The sequence below is a fragment of the Sturnus vulgaris genome, chromosome 18, assembly GCF_052056855.1.
Source record: "Sturnus vulgaris isolate bStuVul1 chromosome 18, bStuVul1.hap1, whole genome shotgun sequence".
Classification (NCBI taxonomy): domain Eukaryota; kingdom Metazoa; phylum Chordata; class Aves; order Passeriformes; family Sturnidae; genus Sturnus; species Sturnus vulgaris.
In genome coordinates, this window is record NC_142260.1 from 3,905,734 (window position 1) to 3,928,873 (window position 23,140).

Here is a 23,140-nt window from a genome sequence, read left to right on the forward strand (position 1 = left end):
ATGTTATTAAGCCTTTTATCCAGCATAAAATACTACAGCTTTTAGTAGCTACAAAAATATTTCTGCAAAAACAGGACACCTTCCAGTGAAACATTAACATAAACCAGGAAGTCATCTAGTAATTCCACTATAATATATAGTATTATAGTAAGTCATACTTATTTTTAAAATAAAATTAACTAATTTAATGCCTTACAGTTGTGGCTATCAAGTCATTCAAAATTTTGTATTCTGTGGATGCTTAGCTATAGAACAAAATCGAGTTACTCTAGGGTTTAATAGGCTGTGTAAATAACATCAGAGGTTGGGGTTTTTAAATATTATTTCTGTAGAAATGTGTCTGAGGATCTTTTAGTCTTACTACCCTTCTTTTCCACTTGATACAATTGTAAAAATGACCAAGATGGGTCACAGGTTACTGGGGTTGCTGTGTTTGATCCAAATACGCAACGTGCCTGCCATCATAATTTAAAAAACACTATTTAGGAGCCCAATTGTGTAATTCCTTCTTTACTTTGCACTTCTGTGTGGCTGAGGCCCTCACACAGACCGGGCTCCAATGTTACCAAATTCTGTATTTGTCATTAAAAACACTCACCTGACTGCAATACAGTCGGCTAAGCTGTGGCTGAAAAATTGTAAATATGAATCAGAAGCATTATACCAGCTGAGCTAGTCGGATAATATTAGTTTAAATACATCGGTTTCCCACGAAGACGGGGAAAATCCGCACGTTTGAGCGCGTTTATTTGGAAATCTTTTGACGATTTTGAGATGCCGTGAGGGGAGGCGCCGCCTGAGGGCGCTCCAAAGCCCAGAGAGCAGCCAGGTAAATCTGCGGGCACACACAAACACCCAGCGCTGCCTTTCGGTGCTCCATAGGTGTACATATACCTATTCCCGGGTATATATACATATGGGTGGGTATATATTTATATATACATGAGGGTGTGTGAGGCGTTTCAGAGCGAGCACGCACCGCCCTCACACCGCCCCGGGGGCGGGGCCTCTCCGACCCTCGCTCCGCCCCTCTCTCCACCACGCCCCCTCCTAGCTCCGCCCCCTCTCTTAGCTCCGCCCCTCTCCCCGCCCCCTCACTTCGCCCCGCCCCTCTCCCGAGCACGTCCGGGTCGGGCGCTGCCGTGAGGGGAAGTGCGCGAGCGGCGGCGGCCCCGGCCCGGCCAGTGGCGGCTCCGGCAGCGCTGTCGCCAAAATGTCGCGGGGCTCCATCGAGATCCCTCTCCGGGACACCGACGAGGCGAGTCGGGCGCGGGGAGGCGGCGGGGAGGGGCAGGGAGGGAGATCCATCCTCGGTTCCGTCCTCGTCCGCGGTTGTGCCCCGGGCTCTTAGCCCCCGTGCCGGGACACAGGTGTGTGTCCGGCCGCGCTTTGGTGTCGCAGAGCAGAGGAGCCACTCTGTAAAGTTATTTCACTGTGGGGGCTAAAAACTTAACTTTTTTTATTTAAGATGCGCTGTCACAAGCCATGGTTAGAAAGATTAAGGAGAAATGTGTGGAGATTTGCAGCGTATAACAAAGTTTGACGTTAGGTCATTCCGTCATTAAGTCATTAATACTAAATTAATAGTGTAGCTAAGTAAGGTGTTGAAACAAAATGCTTACATGTTGAAGAATATTGTCTGTGAACATCTATATCCCTGCTCTTCTATAGACACACACATCATTCATATATGCATACATACATACATACTGTGTATATACTATATATACTATGTATTGTGTACACACAGACATTCATATGCACAAATATATGTACGGAAACAAATTTCTGTATTTCAAATTTCTGTATTTCTGCCATTGAGGTTTTAACTCTCACAAAATTGCTTTCTTCTATGGAGTTTGCATGTTCAAGGCTTTTGTGACAAATTTCTATCTGAGATGTCAACATGAATTGTGATCTTGGTGCTGCTGTTCAGGCCAGGACTACTTGGATCCCAAAGTTCTGAATTAATCACTAGGGAATGCAATAAAATACGCCTCCACTCACCCCTGCTCTTTTTTACTTCCATGTTTATTTGCTGTGTTGGTAATATCTATTTCTCATTCATAACTATTTCAGTTGATGGATGAGTGCCATTATCTGTCAAACAGGAGGCACTATGCAAGACAAACGCAAAACTAAAGGGAGCAAAAGTTAAGCAGAAATATTTTTGCTGGTACTCTTAAAGTCTTGCATAGTCAACACTATAAGCCTTTATAAACTGGATTGCTTTGATTCAGCCTACAGAGGAGTCCCAGCATTGGTAATCAGGGTACAACAACTGCACTTCTTTTTTACTGTAAAATTAGCTTGTAATGCAGATGACTAATTATTAAAGGCAGCATGGCTGAGTAAGGTGAACTAACAAGCAGTTAAATTGTGTTCCCAAATATCTCACCTGGGGAGTACCTGTTCCTTTTTCCTCTTTTTGTAATATCAGAAGATTAGATCAACGTGGGAGACTAGTACTCACAAAACAATGCCTGAATGATTAAAAGTTCTTGATATCATTTGCTGCTCATGTCTACAGTAATGAATATTCAGAAATTTAGCTGCTTCAATAGTCTCTTAATTTCCCAGGGCATAAAGATGACTTTACAAAATTTCAGGAATCTGAGTTTTAGGTATTGATTTTCTGACACCAGATGACTTGGAAAATTTTGTCTCTGAGCTAGATCTCTGTATTGCCTGTAGGAAAAGTTTTAGAAAGTCAGCAGTGTGCAGTCAAGTTGATTATTAGCTGATTCTGAGCATGAAGTCTATAGTGAAAGAAGTTGAATTAGAATCTCTGCTTATTCTCTCTCACTTGTATCCCAAACATTGGTTTGTCTTTTCTCTAAGGAGAGCCCATTGCTATTATCTTTTAGAGAATGCAATATATCATCTCTCCTTTCTTTGTCCATAACCTTGTTTAAACACAAATAATTATTTATGTTTTGTGCTCTGACAGGTCCAGTTTCCTTTGAGCTCAGTGCTAGACAATGTTTTTAATGCTTTGTGAAAAGATGATCTGTGTTGTTTGGTCCTAGGTTATCGAGCTTGACTTCGATCAGTTGCCCGAGGGTGATGAAGTTATAAGTATACTGAAACAGGAACACACCCAGCTGCACATATGGATTGCCCTAGCGGTCAGTATAGATACAAAGTGTATTTGAATACTGTATTCACATAATCATATCATAATTTTCATTTCCATACTCTTATGACCAGTGATAACTGAGTTTCAAACAGGAACTTTGTGGCATCATTCAGTCGTTGATTCTAGGCCAGATATTTCTGATTGGCATATGCATGTTGCAATTTTAATTTCATCTCTTTTTCCTGATACGGTTCCTCTAGAAAGTTACTTTCTATGTTTTTTTCCCCTCAATCCATAGTTTTCCTCTTTTGTGCCTTTGATTACGTGCTTCATAAAAAAGGAGGGGGCAGTATCTATCCTGTGGAAAGTATGGTTAAATGTCAAAACGTCAAAGACGTTCAGAGGAAGAACAGTGGATTCTTCACTTATAAATAGCTCAAAAACTTGTGTTTTAAGGTGGTGAGGCACTAGGATGGGTTGCCTTTAGAAGCTGTGGATACCCCGTTTCTGGAAGTGTTCAAGGGCAGATTGGATGGGCCTTTGAGCAACCTGGCCTGGTGGAAAGTGTCCCTGCCCATGGCAGGGGGGTTGGAACGAGGTTGTCTTCAAGGTCCTTTCCATCCCAGGCCATTCAATGATTCTAGGACAGAAAAATATTTGGCATTATCAGAATGCCTTTCTCTGATGATACCTACATTTATTTCTGCTTTATCCCTACATCCTGGTAAAAGAGTCTGTGTGATATCTAAAGTGTCAACTTGATATGTCATGTTCTCACTGGGGTGGTGTTGTCTGTTAAAAATGTGTTTTGTAGCTGGAATACTACAAGCAAGGCAAAACAGAAGACTTTGTGAAGCTGCTGGAAGCTGCCCGCATCGATGGCAACCTGGACTACAGAGACCACGAGAAAGATCAGATGACATGTCTGGACACTCTGGCAGCCTACTATGTCCAGCAGGCTCGGAAGGAGAAGAACAAAGACAACAAGAAGGAGCTCATCACCCAGGCCACCCTGCTGTACACCATGGCTGACAAAATCATCATGTACGATCAGGTAAAACTGATATTGATCAAAAAAACATTTTTTGTGAATTAGTGATTCTAAAGAAAACAAGTATTGATTCACTAAAGGGAAGAGAGAAACTGCTCAGGCATTAAAGTCACATGTGAGCAAAACTTGTATCTGAAATGTGTGTGGTGCCACCAGGAATAATTCTCTCTAGCTTGGCACACCTGATAGAACTACTTTAGTCAGCTTTGGAGGTTGGGAAGGAACGATTGGTATTCTCTTGGTTGATAAATGTAAGCGAAATTTACATTTAATTGTATTTAATTGTAGAATTTGTAACTGTGAATTTAATTGTAAAAAACATTATAATACAGTTCGTTTTTCACATAGTCCAAACTTCATATTTTACAAAGATAAATGTGTTGCAAATTCTCTTCCTTGTGTAGAATCACTTGTTGGGAAGAGCCTGCTTTTGCCTGCTTGAAGGTGATAAGATGGACCAAGCTGATGCACAGTTCCACTTCGTGCTCAACCAGTCTCCAAATAATATTCCTGCCCTTCTCGGTATGAGTTTATGGATATTTGTAAAAACCTGGTGTCTCTGGTTGAGTTTTGGAATGAATTATGTGTTTAAGAGGGTGTGTGTAGAGAGAATATGATCAAGACTCACATGCCAGAGATTAATTCAAATGTCAGAAGTACACGTAGGTGGAGGAGCTAGGAAAGATGCAGTGCAAACTGGCATCTTCTGAGACCCATGGGCATGGATCCAGTCCAGCTGTTCATGCTTCCCTGATGGTGGCAGTGAAGCTGGACACTCCACTAAGGGTGAAGTTACCCCTAGTGAGGGGTCAGCAGACTGTAACACTTGTAATTTAAGTTGTTCACTAGTCTTACTAAGTGTCTTTCCTCTGGACCAATAAAGAATTAAGTTTCTGCAGAAAAATATGAAAACGTAAATTTCATGTCTTTTCATGTTTGCTTTTTTCATATACTCGACATCATCAAAGGTGATAAAAGTTATCATTGTGTGAATTTTCTGTTAGTTGTTAACTGTAACCTTTGAAAATGGGTACAGCACAAGTTTCATAGATAATCCTTGAACTTCTGCTTTATAATCTTGGTTTTATTCCTGGTTCTGACATGTTCTAACAGGTAAGGCATGCATTTCTTTCAACAAGAAGGATTATAGAGGAGCCCTTGCCTACTACAAGAAAGCACTGCGCACCAATCCAGGCTGCCCAGGTGAGACAGAAAGTATTTGCTACTGGAAGTATTTGCTGTGCTTGCAAACTAACTCAGTCTTCCTCATTCAAATTCAAAGGGCATTTTTCGTGTCTATATGTGTCAAAAGAACCCCAACCCTCATTATAGAGAGATTTAGGCATTCGTTGACTTGAAATATTTCTTAATATTGCGAGAAGAAAGTTGTGTTTAGGGAAATATTGTTATTTTTTTAAGTATTACCTTTTAAAGAGGTATTAGAAAATGGGATTTTGCATGTAAGAGAAATTAAAATTGTATAGGGAGGGAACTGTTCAAGACTCTTGCAGAATTTCTTTCTCTGTAAGCTCTTGGAATAAGACTTCAGAAATGACATAACAATAATGAAATAAGAAATAAAAAGTAAAATTCTACTTGTAGTGCATGATATGAGTTTTCCTGGTCTTGTATTATTTTCTTTATGCAAAAATCTGGGAAAGTGATTTTTACTGCCTGTAAAAGTGCATTAGGATTGTAAATACTTGAAGTCTCTTTGGAGATGTGTGCCATAACCTGTCTGAGAAAAGGTTTATTGCAAAGTTGATGTGTGTTCTGTGCTCTGCTTTACTGTAAGAATGATTGCTACAAAAGCCTTGCTTTTCAACAAACATCTTTCCTTTGCTCCCCTTTTTCTAACAGACACAGGTTTGAAACTGCTGTTTATAAATTCTCTGTACTCTTAGATCACAAGCAGTCAGAAAGGGCAATATGATGTGAATTTTCTGTATTAATCCATCTGTACTTGGAAGTTGGAGGATGATAAACAGCATGTGAGTCAGTTGATCATTTGAGGAGAAATGCCAGCTAACTTGTTTGTTCATCTGTGTTTTCTGAAGGCCTGCTAGTTTGGGGTGAACTTAACTTGCCTAAGAAATGTCCAGCCCTTCCATCTGGAAATTTTTAATGCTTTTCTCTATTATTTTTTAATACATTCCCATAAAAGTAATTTTTTATTTGTTTGGAATTGAAGTCTGTGGGAGGTAGATCAGTGTTCTGGGGTTTATGAAGAAATAAAGTCGTACTAAAACATTCAAGTTCATTTTGTGGCCAGCCAAGAATGGACTGCTGCCTTGAAAAACAGCAGTTTGTTAGATGGCTTTACAGGCTTTAAGGAACTATGAAAAATTCTGCTTTCACTCCAGATTGTGGAAAAAAAAAGGCATCAAGTTGAAACTTTGGGATTGTGAATGGTGTCATGTTGTTCTCTAGCCGAGGTTCGGTTGGGAATGGGCCACTGCTTCGTGAAACTGAACAAGCTGGAAAAGGCTCGCTTGGCCTTCAGCAGGGCTCTGGAGCTCAACTCCAAATGTGTTGGGGCCTTGGTTGGACTGGCTGTTCTGGAACTCAATAATAAGGAGGTGCGTCTGACTTAGCAGGAATCCATGCTCAGTTTACTTTCTTTTAGCTGAAAAAAAGCACAATTTTTTATCCTTTCAAAGATAGTTGTAAAATGGGTAATAAGTTTTATGGTTGAATAATTTCAAGTCTGTGCTACTATTGATTGATACTATAGGTTTGTGCTTGTGATGTGAGCAGCACATTCTGAATAGCTTTCTTATGTTGTTAAAAATCATCAATTCTGTTGTTTATAGAAGAGTTAGGTACAGAAAAACAGTGCTAGGTTAACTGTATCATTTAAAATAATAAAAATCCATGGTGGGATATGTGAAGGAATGTCAAAATAAAAGACATATTACCAGGAGGTTAGTACAAGTTTTTTAGAAGTTTAGGAATTAAGAACAAATTTTCAAACAAGTTTCAGAGTTACATTCAGGCATGCATGCTGCATGGTAACCAAAGAATAGGTAAGAAGAAATTTTAAATGGGCTGATAAAAGTACAATTAAGTGGTGATCCACCTTTCTAGGTATTGTATCACTAGAAAAATAAATACAAATACAGCTTAGTTAGGATCATAACTTCCTTAGCATGGATTAACCATCTCAGACATTATTATTGGAGGATGAGACCCTTAAGTGTTTTTTAAAAAGTAAATATTGTTACATAATTGTATGTGGCTGAATTTAGTCTGCTGCTTTCTACAGTTCCCTGGAAAGATCTTTTGTTAGCACACAATGTTTGAAAATTTCTTGGTTTACTACTTCGTGGGGTTAAAAAAAGCCCTGTTAATACTTCCATGAAGAAACTAAAACAAAAAAAAAGTTGTCATAAGACGTTTTTGGGTTTTTTTTAATAAAACTGCAGAGACAACCAAAAATACTCTAAAGTCAAATTTTAATAAATTCCAGAGATGAGAAACTGATGATATCTGGTATCTTTCTCTTTTCCTGAAGATCTTTTGACTGAAGTCAGGAGATGAGCCCACTCACCTGAAGATTCAAAAAGCTGTGATTAAAAGCTGAGCCACTCAAAGATGTTTTGTGTTCTTTCTAAGAAATACATCATCTGTGCTTTACTTCAAATTATTCTCACAACTTTGTCTTAAAAGTTAGTGTAACACTGAAGAGTTGACTCAGGGAAGGGAGAAAACTCTGGGGAAAAGATTCTCTCTGAGTAATTGGTATCTTTTTTGTGCTTAGATATTTCTAATGTTTCCTCCTCCTAGAAGATGTTATGATATCAGATCAGAGTTGAGATCACACTAGGCTCTCATTGAGGTCTGTCTGAGCTGCTTTTCTTAAATGAAAGCACTTAGAGCTATGGGACCTCTACCCTGCTGGATTTGGTTGAAATTGGACATGAGATTCAAGTTATTGGAGAACTTGGACAAATGCACAGTGTGATTATAAACCATTTTTACATTTGAAAATGAAGGCAGGAATAATTCAATATCTCCTTATCCAGGTGTATTGTTATGCTAGGTTTGGAAATATTGCACCTGTTCAAACTGAAATTGATTTTTTACCTGCCTTCATGTTTTAACCTCTTAAAACCTAATCTGTTCAATAAGACAGCTTTCTGCTCATCATAATTACAAAGTAAAGCACAACCATTCGATGATTTCTTGATAGCATTTTTGGTGTTTCTGTTCAGAAATAAGTACAGATTAAGCTAACATGCTTGTGATACAGATTTCATGGTTGTCCTAAATAAAGAGCTGTTATTTTATCAGTTGTGGGTTTGAACTTGTAGGTAAGTCACATTTTTACCCATGGGAAGCTTTCTTTAAGGTATAAAGTTTCTTTAGAAAAGAGTAAGTTGATGCAATGATATTCCTATGTGAACACCTCAAACTTGTACTGGTTTTAAAATGAAGAATTTAGAACATGAAAATATTTTCATTCCACTGTTGAATGAATTGGATAAAACATTAAAACCTAAGCCAGTCACTGGGGATACTGAACAGTAGAAGGAACAGAAGGAAGGCTGTCAGGCTGTGAGTGTAACAGGTCAAAGGACATCAAGACTAAGTATTTTGGGTTATTTTGTTGTTTTCTTTTTTCTTAGAAAGTCCTGCTCTGCTCTTTTTCATCCCTGTATGGTAGCTTCATTTCCCATTTTTCACCTGTGTGCTTCATTTCCCATTTTTCACCTGTATGCTTCAGGAAGAAAAGCCAGTAGCTGAATTTACTTTTTTCCATGAGCTCAGTATGGTGTTGTCAGAAATCCTGAGCACCCTAGACTGAAAAATAGTTTTGAAGATGGTAACAAGATACAGATATTGAGGTGCTGCTGATATCTGTCAATGTTTCATTTAGGCTGATTCCATCAAGAATGGTGTTCAACTCCTCTCCAGGGCTTACACAATTGATCCCAGTAATCCAATGGTGTTGAATCACTTGGCTAATCACTTCTTTTTCAAGAAGGTAAGAGATCACTGAAATTTTTACAGTTAAATGCTTGATAACCTCTGAACAGCAAGAATTCTGGTGTTAGATTCAAACACATTTCATCAGGTGCCTAATATCTGTTAATCTAGATGAGCAAGTGTGAGGTTTTTGGCCTGAATTGTGTATAAACCTTTCTCAAGAATACCAAGAAAAGGTACACTTTTACTTAAATCAAAATCAACTTTGTGTCCTGAAGAGATTTTGGAGTTTTGGGTTTTTGATGTTTGGGACTTTTTTTTTGGGCGGGGGGGTTTGGGGTTTTTGTTGGTTTGTTTTTCCCCATCCTCACTCTTCCATGTTTTAAAACATAAAATAAAGAATCATAACAGCTAAAACTAAATCTGTTGTTGTTTAGTCAGTGCTGTGACTACAGCTTTGTTATATTTTCCAGCTATCCATCACTTGACCATAAATAAAGTGAAGCCTTCCAAATTTCATTTAACTTCCTTTTTTTTTTTTGTCAGGACTATGGTAAAGTGCAGCACTTGGCTCTTCATGCTTTCCATAACACAGAAGTGGAAGCGATGCAGGCAGAGAGCTGTTACCAGCTGGCAAGGTCTTTTCATGTGCAGGTAGGGCAGTTTTAAAAGTCCCCTTTGAGCTCACATTTTTTAAGTCTCTGTTATAAAAGTTCATGCAAAGGTTGCCTTTCAAAACACTGATTGTTCTTCATTTAATTCCTTTTAATTAGGAAGATTATGATCAAGCTTTCCAGTATTATTACCAGGCCACTCAGTTTGCCTCATCTTCTTTCGTACTTCCGTTTTTTGGATTGGGTCAAATGTACATTTATCGAGGGGACAAAGAGAATGCTTCACAATGCTTTGAAAAAGTCTTGAAAGCCTATCCTAACAATTATGAGACTATGAAAATCCTTGGATCTCTTTATGCAGCTTCAGAAGACCAGGAGAAACGGGATATTGCAAAGGTGAGTTTTCCTTCCACCACCATCGTGTTTACATGCAAGAGTAGAACTTGGAAATCAGACTTGAAATCAGACTGTTCTTTAAGCTGAATAAAACTCAGCGTTAGGTGGCTGTAGATATGGAGTATTTCATATGGGCTGTCCTGAGGGTTCTTCCTGTCTGTGAAGAGTCACAACTTCTAGACAGAACTGAGACTACACTGGGCTCTGGGTAAAGCATGTCCAGGAATTTAGAGGAGCCCCAGCCTCATGTCTCTCTCTGGTATGTGAAAAGGGCAGAATTCTTTCCATATATATATAAAATTCTCTGAAGATGGGAAATTAGCTCATGATTTCCTGAAGACAGCAAATCAGTTGATTTCCAGAAAGCATTTGTCTTGGCTTATCTGGAAAGACAGTGGTGCTTTTTTTTTTTTTTTAAATGAAAGGTATTTTAAACCTAATGTTGGGTAGATAAATGCAAGAAATGTTAGACATTTCTCTAGGTTTTCATGTTGGTGTAATAGCCTTTGCTTCTCCAAGACCTGAAGCAGGTGTTCTGTTCTACAGAATAATAGAATAGTGAAGGAAGGAAACTAATGCAGATTTATTACTGTGCAGATGTTTAGGATGTTTGCTTCTGCAGTATGGTATATCTTTCTAGTGTTCAGGTTAATGCCTTCACTCTCTTTTGTTTCCATTTTTTTGAACAGGCTGTGTCTTTGAAGTGACATAATTATCTTCTGCTGTTTTTCAGGGGCATTTAAAGAAAGTCACAGAACAATATCCTGATGATGTAGAGGCATGGATTGAGCTAGCCCAAATTCTAGAACAGACTGATATACAGGTATTATTAATACACACTTGGGGAATTATGTGTCTGCTTTTCATAAGAGCAAGTAGAGCTCATTCTCTTCTTTCTTCCTCCACTTTCTGTTTCTTTCCAAAGGGTGCTCTGTCAGCCTATGGAACAGCCACACGCATTCTGCAGGAGAAGGTCCAAGCTGATGTCCCTCCAGAGATCCTGAACAATGTGGGTGCCCTGCACTTCAGGCTGGGAAACCTGGGAGAAGCAAAGGTATGCAGTTACTCACAGTTTGAATGGTGTTTCTTGATCACACAGAAGTTTTTCTTTGAGGATATTCTGGAGGGTTTCATTCCCCTTTTCTTTCTGTATTTCAGAAATACTTTTTGGCGTCGCTGGATCGTGCAAAAGCAGAGGCTGAGCATGATGAACATTACTACAATGCCATCTCTGTGACAACATCCTACAACCTGGCCAGGCTCTACGAGGCCATGTGTGAATTTCACGAAGCAGAAAAGCTCTATAAAAACATTTTGAGAGAACATCCAAATTACGTTGATTGTAAGAAACATTTGATATTTCAGTTCTACAGTTGTCCTTATAATACCAGAAATCTGGTTGGCGGTGTCTTCTGCTCTCCTTATATCTGTCTTCCTTGGTTTTCACAGTAGTTTTGGAGCTGACCTGTGCTATTTGGCACACATCATGCCCCAGCCTCATCTGTAGCCTTTTCCCTGCTTGTTTTCCATTTTCACCTGCAGATACCCTTCCCAAAGCTTATGGAGGTGGGAGAGCTATTTAAAGTGGAGGGGAGAGAATTATGTAACTGATGGATCCTTATTTCTTTGCAGTTTTTCAGTTGTCTTTAACTAATGAAGCCAATTTAACACACTTACAATGCTTTAACTATTCAAAACCTGCAGATTTTCTATGGCCATCATGGGTGCAAGTTCCTCTTCATGTCGTATTTCTTGTTGTGAATGGAATATGAAAGATATCTTAGTGATTGCTGTCCTTAGCTGATGAAGAGAAAGCTTGCTTTTGGAACTCATGCATGGACAATATTTTCTTTGTTCAAGATGACTTATAAGCTGTTCCCTGATTTTTATTTTATTTTCTATCTTTATTTCCAGGCTACTTACGCTTGGGAGCTATGGCCAGGGATAAAGGGAATTTTTATGAGGCTTCTGATTGGTTTAAAGAAGCACTTCAAATAAATCAGGTTTGTAACCCTATAAGTGTTTAACATTAAAACACTCTACATAATAAGTTAACTGAAAATTTAATTTTCTTCTTTTTGTGTTTTTATTTTGTTTGTTCACATAAACTAGGGGAAGAAGAGAGAGGTGCCAGATCTGCTCTCTGTGTTTTGTTTTGGGTTCTTTTGAATATGGAATTATGTTTAAGAAGAGTAACACCTTGTACTTGGAAAAGAACCCTTGCAAAGGAAAAGGGTGCTTTTGTAACTTAGAGTGAATTTTTATTTAGGATCATCCAGATGCCTGGTCTCTGATTGGCAATCTTCATTTGGCTAAACAAGAGTGGGGTCCAGGACAGAAGAAGTTTGAAAGAATATTGAAGCAGCCCTCCACACAAAACGATACTTACTCCATGCTGGCTCTTGGCAACGTCTGGTTGCAGACTCTCCATCAACCCACAAGAGACAGAGAAAAGGTAATGGGCATCTGTCTGCCCTATGTGTGGGTTTGTTTGTTTATTTTTTTGTATGTTGTCAGCTATTCAGAGCCTCTTCTTGATGTCTGTTTGGCATCTTCTAGTTCATAAAACCTCTGGGTAGATCTTTTAATTTCCCACTGTAGAAGTGAGTGATGAATTGGGGCATTTCTTTCTGCAGGAGAAACGTCACCAAGACCGTGCATTAGCCATCTACAAGCAAGTCCTCAGAAATGACCCAAAGAATTTGTATGCTGCTAATGGCATAGGTGAATATCAGACTCCAGTTTTCCTTCAGAGGTGATCATATTCTTACATAGAGCATTGATTCTAAAAGAGAATTGTTATTCAGAGCCTGAGCACTGTAGAGTGAAGCTCAGGAAATGGCAGCTATGTCAGTTTTGGAAGGGGCACTTTATTGAGGCAGTATTGAATTTCTGTGTTAGGAGTGCACAGTGCATGAACCTGGAAGCTCCCACTGTCCATATTCCTCTCCCCTCAGGAGCTGTCTTGGCACATAAAGGATATTTCCGTGAAGCTCGTGATGTGTTTGCCCAAGTGAGAGAGGCCACAGCAGATATCAGCGATGTGTGGCTGAATCTGGCACATATCTACGTGGAGCAGAAACAGTACATCAGTGCTGTGCAGATGGTAACATCTCCACATTGAACTGCCTCCTGTCTTGGCTTAGATGACTTCTAGATGTCTGTCTGTTGTCAGGGCAGCTGGGAAGGTTTCTGAGCAGTGTTTTAACAAGTTCTAGGCCTATTTTTAACAAACTGTTGGATGTCAAGTCTAGATTTGGTAACAGACTGCCAAATGAAGGCAAGGGTTAACAAAGCACCTGTCAACTTTCATACTTATTTTGATAGCAGGGTTAAAATTTTGGTTGTGGAATAAATCATTAGTCAGAGGGTTTTCAGTCAGTGTAGTTACCGTATGTGATTTTCATCCAGATGTTTCCAAAGTAAGTAAACACAATTTGCTCTTGGGATTTTCTTCTAAATAGCAACAATTCCTATTTTTGTCCTTGTAAATGACCACATGAGTACTTTAAGAGCTGTCTTAAAGGCTGACTGGGCCACAGTCACCACAGTTAAAATCACAAAATAATTGGTGTTGTAAGAAATCTTTTGAGGTTTGACCTGACCTGCCCAAGCAAGTAAATGTTCAAGTGTCAACCTACTCTGAGTAAATTGACTCAAGTAGCTGATGAAAAGCATACAAATAAGCTTAAAAACACAACATAATGTTGAACAGGACAGAAACTAGGAACAAACTTGTGTCATTTAAGATGAGTCCTTATTGAGGCTCAAAGATGCTTCCTTCAGAGCTATTCTGAAGCTTTTTGTGATGCTTAATGAAGAAGTGCTACTGGGCCTTTCTTACATGATCAGGAGCTCAGTAGTCACTGTCCTCCAGTGAACTGTTGTTAGCAAGCTTTGGCAACACAGTCACATTCACTCTGTTGAATGGGGTTTATTGTTTTTTTAGCATTTTGTCCGTTTTTATTGACAAAAAGCCTAATGAAAATCTCATTTTAGCAATTGTTTAAGCAGTGAATTACAGTGGGGAAGTGAGTATCACTTTCACCTATCGATTTGGGAGAAAAAAAACTTTACTCATTTGCTAATTTATTTAAGAAAAGGTGTTACTAGAAATGTGTGTATTGGGTTCTGCTGTGCAGTCACAGTGTGAAATACATTATATTGGACTCAAAGGGAGGCAAATTGAATTTACTAGGCCAGCTTACTGCAGCCACAATAATCATCCTACTGAGTTGTCTGTCTTAAAGCATACAAATCTGAGGCAGATTGGGCTAAACACAAAATCTCTGATGCTGAAGGTGCTCACAACAAGGTGAGATGCAAAAGTGACACTCAGGTGTCACAGCTCAGAGCAGTTTTTCTGTACTTGAGCTGCAAATAAAACTTACTTTGTATTCCTTGCTATTTTGGAAGCTTAGAGAGGGTGAAGGGTTCCTTGAGAAAAGAGTATGTCAAACAGAAGGTGCTTTTTACTCAAAGTTATAAAGTTTGGTGTCTTTTAAGTCTTTATTTATAGACCCACAAAAGTTACAGTAACAAGTCATCTTTACACTTTAGAGAAACTGATATCCCTTGGCATAGCCAAGTTCCTCAGCTGGGTGGACAGAAAAAAATTGATGCTGAGTTATTTTTTTAAAAAACTAATTACATCAGATATATGGAATTACTGTATTAGATACATTTCAATTGATAAAATATCTGATATGAATAAAGAAAATAGATTGTTTATTTCCCCCCACATACTGTGAAGAATATTTGAGTGGTCTTAAAATGAGTCATGTTGGTTGGAATTTGTTGCAGTAAATGGTATTTTGAAAAGTATTTGTTTGTATTTAAGACCTGCAGAGCCTTTTGGGCTGCAGGCAGTTTGTAGGAAAAAGCAGGTACTTGCTATGGAATAGGAAAGAGAATGTTCTGATCAGTGAAAAGGAGGCACCCATGTAGCATAACACACTTCTTTAAAAAACCAAAGAAAAAAAACATCTTAGCAGTATTGCTTTTTAGGAATAGGAACATTTGCTGGAGTTATCTAATCAAAATAACAAACCACTGTCGTCTCTTTCTTTGATTTTTTTTTTCTTTTATTTCAGTATGAAAACTGCCTCAGGAAGTTCTATAAGCATCAAAACACTGAAGTGTTGTTATATTTGGCCCGGGCACTGTTTAAATGTGGCAAATTACAGGAATGCAAACAAACTTTGTTAAAGGTATGGATCTAGAACATCGTGGATCAGAGAATAAAATTACTGTTAGTTGATGTGTATTTGTGTTTCTTTCAACTTGGTGGTCTGGGGTTGAAATGATGATGTTTATTCTCTGTATGTCATTTCTGTAGCATGTTGTAGCTTATCTTAAAAACATGGATATTTTCCAGGCCAGGCATGTGGCTCCAAGTGATACAGTCCTCATGTTTAATGTGGCTTTAGTGCTGCAAAGACTTGCTACCTCTGTCCTGAAAGATGAAAAAAGCAATCTGAAGGAAGTGCTTAATGCTGTGAAAGAGCTGGAGCTCGCCCACAGGTAAAGATCATTTGTTTCTAATCATTATAATCTATTTTGTTGTACCCTGACAGTATACTTGCAGCATTGAGCACAAATCTGGTTAGAAGAGCAATCATCTTCTACAAAGTGCTGTGTAATTCTAGAGTTTCTGGTAGGAAAACAAAAGATTGGGCCTGACAAAACTGTGTGTTCAGATGTTGTTCCAGGAGCATTTTTGATTGACCAGGGGCCAGTATGTGTTTCTCAAAGAGTTTTGTTATTGCTGTGACCAAGATGCTCTTCTCCCCAGAAATGCACAGTTGAAAAGATGTTGACAATTATTCTACAATTTGAATACTATTTTATGACTTCTTTCAAAGCAAGCTATAAGGCTTAAAAGCAAATCTGTTTATCTTGCATAAGCATAATTAATGACTGGCAGTCCCTTAAAACTAATTTTATCCTCCTTTTGGCAAGTAAAGCCCAAGTTCTGTCACAGTTTAAGAACTAAAGCTGTTTCTTAAGTGCATTTGAGATATTTTAGTTCCGTTTAAAAAACAGTAATATCAAATTTTGTGCAGACACCAGTGTGATTAATCTGATCCAGTTGTCACCATCCTTGAACAGAGCTTTCAACCATTTATCCTGCTCCTAGGTGTAGCTGGTGCATGATTTGTGCATTCCTGGCTCAGCTGTTGAGGACAGAAGTTCTAACTTAAATTTAATGAGAAGCTTGTTATTTATTGTCTTGAAGAAGTTACCTGAATTTATTTTTGCCTATTAACTAACGTTTTTGGAAAATACTTTCTATAGTCTAGACCTCCAGTAAGGAATTATTATATTCATGTGTACCCAAGAATTTGATTCTAGCACAAAAGACAGTTCCTTTGAAATGTGTCTCAGGGTATCTGGGAAGAAACTGGCAATCTTGAAAGCTAGAAGTAATTTTCTTTTAAATTGGAGAAACTTTTCAAAGCCCTCATCATCAATCATCATAGCTTACTGATCCACTTGGAAGTTTGATGTATTCTCAAGGGCCTGTCCACTAGGTCAAGGAGGCTGTTCTGAAAGGATTTTTGGAAAACAAGTTTTCCTTCCTTCTCTTATGCTGAATTCAAGCATGAAATCTGTGACAGATAAGGAATCAATCTGTTGGGGTCAGCAAAGTCTTTACTGGTAGGAGCCAGCAAATGAAATCTCAGAACCCTCTTTCGAATTTTTCCTCTCCAGAGTGGTTTTAGAAAACTTTAAATTTAGAGAACTCTGAATGCACTTTTTAACTATTAAAAGGTGCTGTGTTAAAAGATGTTAGCGCAGAGGAAATTGGCGATATTTCCTCATCTGTTGAGTTTTACAGGTTTGTAATTCAGGAGAAAATGTTTTGTTTTAAGGCAAAATTGAAATAAATATGTAAGTAATGCCATATTTGCTTACTTTGGTTTCTTGTGATTTCCTCCAGGTACTTCAGTTACTTGAGTAAAGTAGGTGATAAGATGAGATTTGACTTGGCACTTGCTGCTACAGAAGCCAGGTAAAAAAAGAAAAAAAGCAGCTACCCACAAACAAATCCTTCATTCAGGTTCTAAGTGGAATATTTTTGTCCTGGGTTTTTGGGGGTTTTTTGGTATATAAAACTAGATTGCAAAATTTCAACTGTCACTTTTTTAGAACAGTAGAAATACAAGTTCAGGGTCATTCCCTACTACTGTTTCATTCTTTTCCTGTGTTTCTCTTCTGCACATGCTTGTAAGATTTCCATAGCCCCATACAAATTCCATGTGTTGGCCAACCTGCTCTGTACATCTGAGTGGGTATCACTGAAGCACTTTGTGCAGAGGAGAAGATTTCAATATTAGAAGAAATGTCATTTTGGCATCAGCTAGAAGAGGGTGTTGAAAGCACCTTGCTTTAATGTTTCATGTGGCTTGGACACTTTATGGACACCTTAACTCTCACACTATTGGGTTTTTTAAGCTTGAATTTTACCCTACCTTTCCAGTTAGGCTTGTTAGGTTATTGTGATTAAATAAAACTTATTAACCATACTTCTGAAGCTCCAAATTGGTTGGCACGATTCCTTTTATGTTCATGTGTGAGTTTTCTGTATATGAATTGGCTGAGTTTGAAGTGTGAAGCAATATGTTCTGAAATGATATATTGGAAGATAAATTAGTTTACTAAAAATGCTTTAATTTACTCAAAAATCTGCTCTACTCTTTGCCTTATTTCAAGTGGCTGGTTTTTTTAGTTCACTGGGGATATGAACATAGTGTTGTGACACAGACACTTTATAAAAGCATTTCTTTTTGTGTTTGCCACCTTGCCTTACCTGAAAACCTTGAATTTTGCAGGCAATGCTCTGACTTACTGAGCCAGGCCCAGTATCACGTGGCTCGGGCCCGCAAGCAGGATGAGGAGGAGAGGGAGCTGCGTGCCAAGCAGGAGCAGGAGAAGGAGCTGCTTCGCCAGAAACTGCTTAAAGAACAGGTTTTATTCCACTAAATTCTCTATATTGCATTTTGTAAGTGTGGAAATTCTGTGTATTGCATTTTATCAGAACACACTGACAATATGTGTGCTCCTGCTAGGGGTGGTACCTAGTAGCTGTTTTTCTTAGTCATAGTAAGTGCTAGCTGAAAATATTACAGCTAAGAGGAGATGCTCTTTCTTCCCCATGGTTTCAGAAATATTTAGTTGTATAATGAAATAAAATAGACGTGCCAGAAGTTCTGCCATCAGACTTTTATCCATTCTACCATGGGCTTTTTTGTATAAAACTTTTTTAATTTTTTTTTTGCCATGTATACCTTCTGCTGTGACACAGAGCATCAAAAATCAATTTTCCAGTCTCCTGACAGCAAATCATTTCTGTGCCTGCTATTATAATCACCGTGGTGGTGCAAATACAGTGCTAATGGTTGGCTTCCTTGGTGTTTCAGGAAGAGAAGCGCCTGAGAGAAAAAGAAGAGCAGAAGAAACTTCTGGAACAAAGAGCTCAATATGTGGAGAAGACCAAGAATATTCTGATGTTCACTGGTGAAGTAGAAGGATCAAAAGAGAAAAAACGTGGTGGTGGTGGAGGCAGGGTAGAACAAATTTTTTTTATCTCTTTTTTGTTTTTTTTCTTTTAAACCTCCTGAATTTTCCTTCTGGTACATGGTCTCTGCAGAAGCACGGGTTTTTAATTTCAAGCTCCTAGGCTCTACTGAGTAAAACTGCACAGGTTTAATACTAAAATGTCAGAATTGGAAGCTAATACTTAAAAGTTCTGAGCTTAGTGGCATCACTAAAATCTGTTCAATTGTTAAAATAACAGACAATTATCTTATTATGTGCCAGTTCTGAATCAGTTTCTAAATGATACCCATCTTGTACCAACTCTGCCATAGTCTCTAGAAGGTCTGTATTTTTTCATCTTTTCCAGAGATTCAGCTAAATTTCCATTTCGAAGTATTTCCTGGTAGCTTTGTAACTGGGATGTGAATAATAAGTTGCGTTGTCTGTGTTTCTTACAGCGTTCCAAGAAAGGAGCAGGGGAGTTTGATGAGTTTGTCAATGATGACAGTGATGAAGATCTGCCCATCTCCAGAAAGAAAAAGAAGAGGAAGGGCAGTGGCAGTGAACAGGATGGAGAAGAAGAGGAGGGTGAGAGAAAGAAGAAGAAGAGGAGGAGGTAGCTGATACTTTAATTAATTAATTATTAATTAATGTTAATTTAATAATAGACTTCCCTGAGCAATAGTAGGGCTTTTAAGTAAATTCTCTGCAGTGTTTTGTAACAGTTTAAAAACAAACTTTTATCAAGAGGTCACATGGTTATTTTTTACTTACACATTACACATTATAAGACTTCAACAACCACTCTGCAAAAGAAGTAGGAGTAACACTTGATGAACAGGACGTTCCTTGAGACTGGTATTTTTGTGTGTTTGAAGGGTTTTTTGCAGTGTAATGCTTTATGCCATATAAAATGTGTTTCTGTTCAAGACCCCAGAAGGCAGAAGAGGGCAGTGATGATGAAGAGCACGAAAACGGCCCTCGGCCTAAAAAGCGACGTCCACCCAAAGCAGAGAAGAAGAAGGCTGTAAGTTAAACCCTGAATAACTGCATCACTCTCTAAATATGTATTTGGAGTTCAGCATTACCCTGGTCAAGAGAGATTTATTAGTGTTGAAAATTATAGCAAAACCTCTTGAAAGCCAACTGGCCTTAGAGCTTATTTTTATCCTCCTGCCCTGTTGCTATTGCTGCTTCAAGGATGAAAAGGATATTTCCAAAACCATCTAGAATTAAGTGATAGTAAATGGAAAAATTTTTAAAAGTGTATCTGTTTTTCTGAATGTGTTTCTGCATTTGGGCCCTGTGCCACATGAACAAACAGCCCTTTGTTTTCCCCCTATACAGCCCAAACCAGAACGTCTGCCTCCTTCAATGAAAGGGAAGATCAAATCAAAAGCCATCATTTCATCAAGTGATGATTCTTCTGATGAGGACAAACTCAAAATTGCTGATGATGGGTAAGAACCTTAATTAACTCTGTATGAACTTAGAGTTTCAATGCATGCCTTCAAGAGAAAACGCATTGTTGATGAGATAACACAAAGATAATGAGAAGTTTTTCTCTGTACTCAAAATCTCTTCTCAGTGCAAATTAATTCCACTCATTCTTCTAACACTAACACTACCCAAATCCTGGTGTCTTGATTAATTTATCAGCTAAAGGGAGCACCTTTTAATACCATTTTTCCCCTCTGCTTTTCCTCACAGTCACGCTAGAAATAGCAACAGTGATTCTGAGGACGGGGAGCAGCAGCACAGCAAACGCATCGTTTCCGATAGCGATTCCGATAACAGGAACAAGTCTGGCAGCGAGGCCGGCACTCCCCGCCGGTCCAGCGCCCGCGCCTCCGAGGAGGAGTCTGACAGTGACCGGTCCCCGAGGAAGAGGCGGCGCTCCGAGTCGGAGCAGTCGGACAATGAGTCCGTGCAGTCGGGGAGGAGCCGCGGCTCCGGCGGCTCCGAGAACGAATCGCGGCCGGCTTCGCGCAGCGCCGAGTCCGACAGAGACTCCGAGAGAGGCTCTGAGCACGAGGGCTCTGCCAGAGCCTCTGCGAACGAGTCTGAGCCAGAGGCATCCAATGATGAGGGCTCTGAAGGGGGCTCTGATGACAGCGATTAGAGCTGAATTACAGAGCATCTTTTAAAAACCTTCATGTAAATATGTCTCAGTTACAGGGGAGATAGAATTTTTATATTTCAAAACTGTGATTTAAAGAACCTTAATGTTTTAGTAAACTGTCGTGAGACTTCCTTGTGATTCTTTCTGTTAGTTACTAATGGATGTTTCTCTAAGTTGGCTTAATGGTGTCTTTTTGAATTCAAACCACTGTAGGTGAGCAGAATCTCTGTCCTGTAGTCAGCACCGAGGATGGAATGCATGTAAAAACTAAGGAACATAAAATCTCCTTAGGTGGTTCAGTGTGGCTAAAACTTTGTTCTGTGATTATACATGCATAGATGGATCTTAAAATCCTACCAGATGCGACAAAGAGCTGTGGATATTTATCTTTTTCCTCACTCGGAATAAAGGTCAGTAGGGAGGTTTTTCTTACTTTCTATTAAAGAATAAATGTGCCACGATGCAGCTCTTTTATGTTTTTGAGAGTTTGTTCTTTTGCTTCTGTTTTTACGTTAAATCAGTTGAAAATATGAAGATCTTAGAGAAATTTTATAAACTGGTGATGCAGATGTAGATGAAATATTTAAATTGGCTGGTAAAGACATTTGGGAGAACTCTGTATTACTTGAGAAAGGTAAAGCTGCAAGTGTTGCAATAAAATGTTCTTGCTTATTTGCTTGGAGTGATTTATTTTACTCCTTAGAAAGTATAAGCAGAATACCTGAAAATGTTGAATTTGACAATGGAATCTGGAGAAGGTGGTCCTGACCGTGTTGTAAGTACATGACTTCGGGAGCTAAGTCTTTTCACATAATGTATTCAGGAATAACAATGAAAAATTGCTGTGCTGTAGGCTAAATCTGATTTCTTTCTGTGGTTGTGAAAAAAAAATCAGTATTTTCTACCAGTCCAAGGATTTTTTTTTCTTTTTTCAGTGGTCATTAAGTCCTGTGTCAAGCATTTGCTAAGAGAAGATTCTGTAGGTCTGGATAGTGTATTGCTTCCAGTTGTAATAGACATTATGGCCTACATGGAGGCCTGGATTGTCACTACTGCTAGTTCTCTTGAAGCACCAAGTGAAAGTGAAGTTTCCCATGCTGCTATTTCTGGTTTGCTGTGAGCATGAGCTGTTCTCATGTGGATGGGTTTGTTCATGTGTTTATGGGCTGTTGGTAACCATAGCAGACAGCAGAATGCAGAACACTCGAGATGTGTCTCCTGTGGCTCAGTTTGGTATCAAGTTTCTGTCTGTGGCCTTACCTAAAACATAGCATCTGAGTAGAAGAACCTTCAGGTTTGTTGGGTCAGAGCAAAGCTGAATCATGACCCAAAACCACAGTGGATAGCCAGGGTGGGAATGCTTGGTGTCATGTGGCTTCATTTATGAGGCTGTGGAGAAGTTTGAGGAAATTAGTGCAAGTAAGAAAAACTGATAACATGCAAGGTGAAACAAATGGAGCATGGACAGCAGTGGCAGATGTGAGAGTAGCCAGCTCTTATCAATAGGAAGGAAGGAAAAAGATGTACAGCACTTACTATGAGATCTTAGAAACTTCTCTGCCTCAAATACATCTCTGCTATCATAGCTTTCTCTATTTTGTTGCTAATTCTATCTTCCTTGTGAAAAGTCTGAAGATTTTGTTTGATGCTGTATGTACAGAAAATACATTTTGTGTTGGCTAAAGATAGCTCTGGATGAAGAAGTGCTGAGTGGGTCTTCAGACCTAAGATGCAGCTGGAGAGAAGTGCTTCCTGGAAGGGTAAAATAACAGGGATTTTCAGTCATCTCTTGTGGGAGAGGTATTTTGTGTGCTCTCCACAGAAAGGAGAGGTTATGACTTAATACAGCTTGAATTGTGTGATGTACAAGAGGCCAATCAAAAGGGACAGAAAGGGAACAAGGGATGCTTTGGCTTCGCTGTTCCTCTGCTTTTATATAGCAAAAGAGGAATCAAAAAAGCCACCAAAAACCAGAAGTCATTTTCTCTCTTCTTCCCTTTGAGGAGGAGAGTTAATGGGAGGATTAAGGTTATATAAAAAGTCATGGGTTGCTGTAATTGGAGAGAAAGCTGTGTTTTAGCTTAATTCATGTTTTCTAATGCTTGTTTTTTGAAAGTGCTGTGGTGGAATAACATTGTCGTAATTCTCTCTTGGCAGCATTCCTTGCCTTCTGAAGTAGGTGGTTGGCTTGCAGCTATTGAATTCCTTTATTTTTAGCAGTAATCTATTCCTGGATAAAATACAGCAAGTTACAAGTGTGACACTGCCTTGCTAGAGAAGTGGTTTATTCCTAGTTTCCATTTTGCATGCACAGTTGCATGATGTGGATTACATCCATTCAATCCACATTTCCATGGATGTAGGAAGTGTTTCCTGGTGAGCTCTGTTGCAGCTCAGCATTTTGCTGT

The 23,140-nt window shown here is 38.9% G+C and overlaps 1 protein-coding gene across 1 annotated transcript; it reads left to right on the top strand.

The window, feature by feature from the left end:
- Positions 1 to 1,104: 1,104 nt before the first annotated feature.
- Positions 1,105 to 21,404, top strand: CTR9 (CTR9 component of Paf1/RNA polymerase II complex). Its single transcript, XM_014876360.2, has 25 exons — positions 1,105 to 1,258; positions 3,030 to 3,128; positions 3,894 to 4,133; positions 4,535 to 4,652; positions 5,244 to 5,333; positions 6,561 to 6,709; positions 9,010 to 9,117; positions 9,606 to 9,713; positions 9,833 to 10,069; positions 10,803 to 10,892; positions 10,995 to 11,123; positions 11,228 to 11,411; positions 11,984 to 12,072; positions 12,339 to 12,524; positions 12,706 to 12,793; positions 13,027 to 13,175; positions 15,163 to 15,279; positions 15,447 to 15,592; positions 17,013 to 17,084; positions 17,905 to 18,040; positions 18,493 to 18,639; positions 19,069 to 19,226; positions 19,541 to 19,637; positions 19,958 to 20,070; positions 20,321 to 21,404. The coding sequence occupies exons 1-25, from the start codon at positions 1,214 to 1,216 to the stop codon at positions 20,730 to 20,732; spliced, it is 3,507 nt and encodes a 1,168-aa protein (XP_014731846.1). The 5' UTR covers positions 1,105 to 1,213; the 3' UTR covers positions 20,733 to 21,404.
- The last annotated feature ends 1,736 nt before the right edge of the window (positions 21,405 to 23,140 follow it).

Excerpts from the sequence above, each read along its gene's own strand:
- CTR9 (XM_014876360.2), top strand. The coding sequence starts at position 1,214 with ATGTCGCGGGGCTCCATCGAGATCCCTCTCCGGGACACCGACGAG. Across the intron at positions 12,794-13,026 it reads GTATGCTGCTAATGGCATAG|GAGCTGTCTTGGCACATAAA; the intron begins GTGAATATCAGA and ends CTCTCCCCTCAG. Across the intron at positions 18,640-19,068 it reads GTGGTGGTGGTGGAGGCAGG|CGTTCCAAGAAAGGAGCAGG; the intron begins GTAGAACAAATT and ends TGTTTCTTACAG.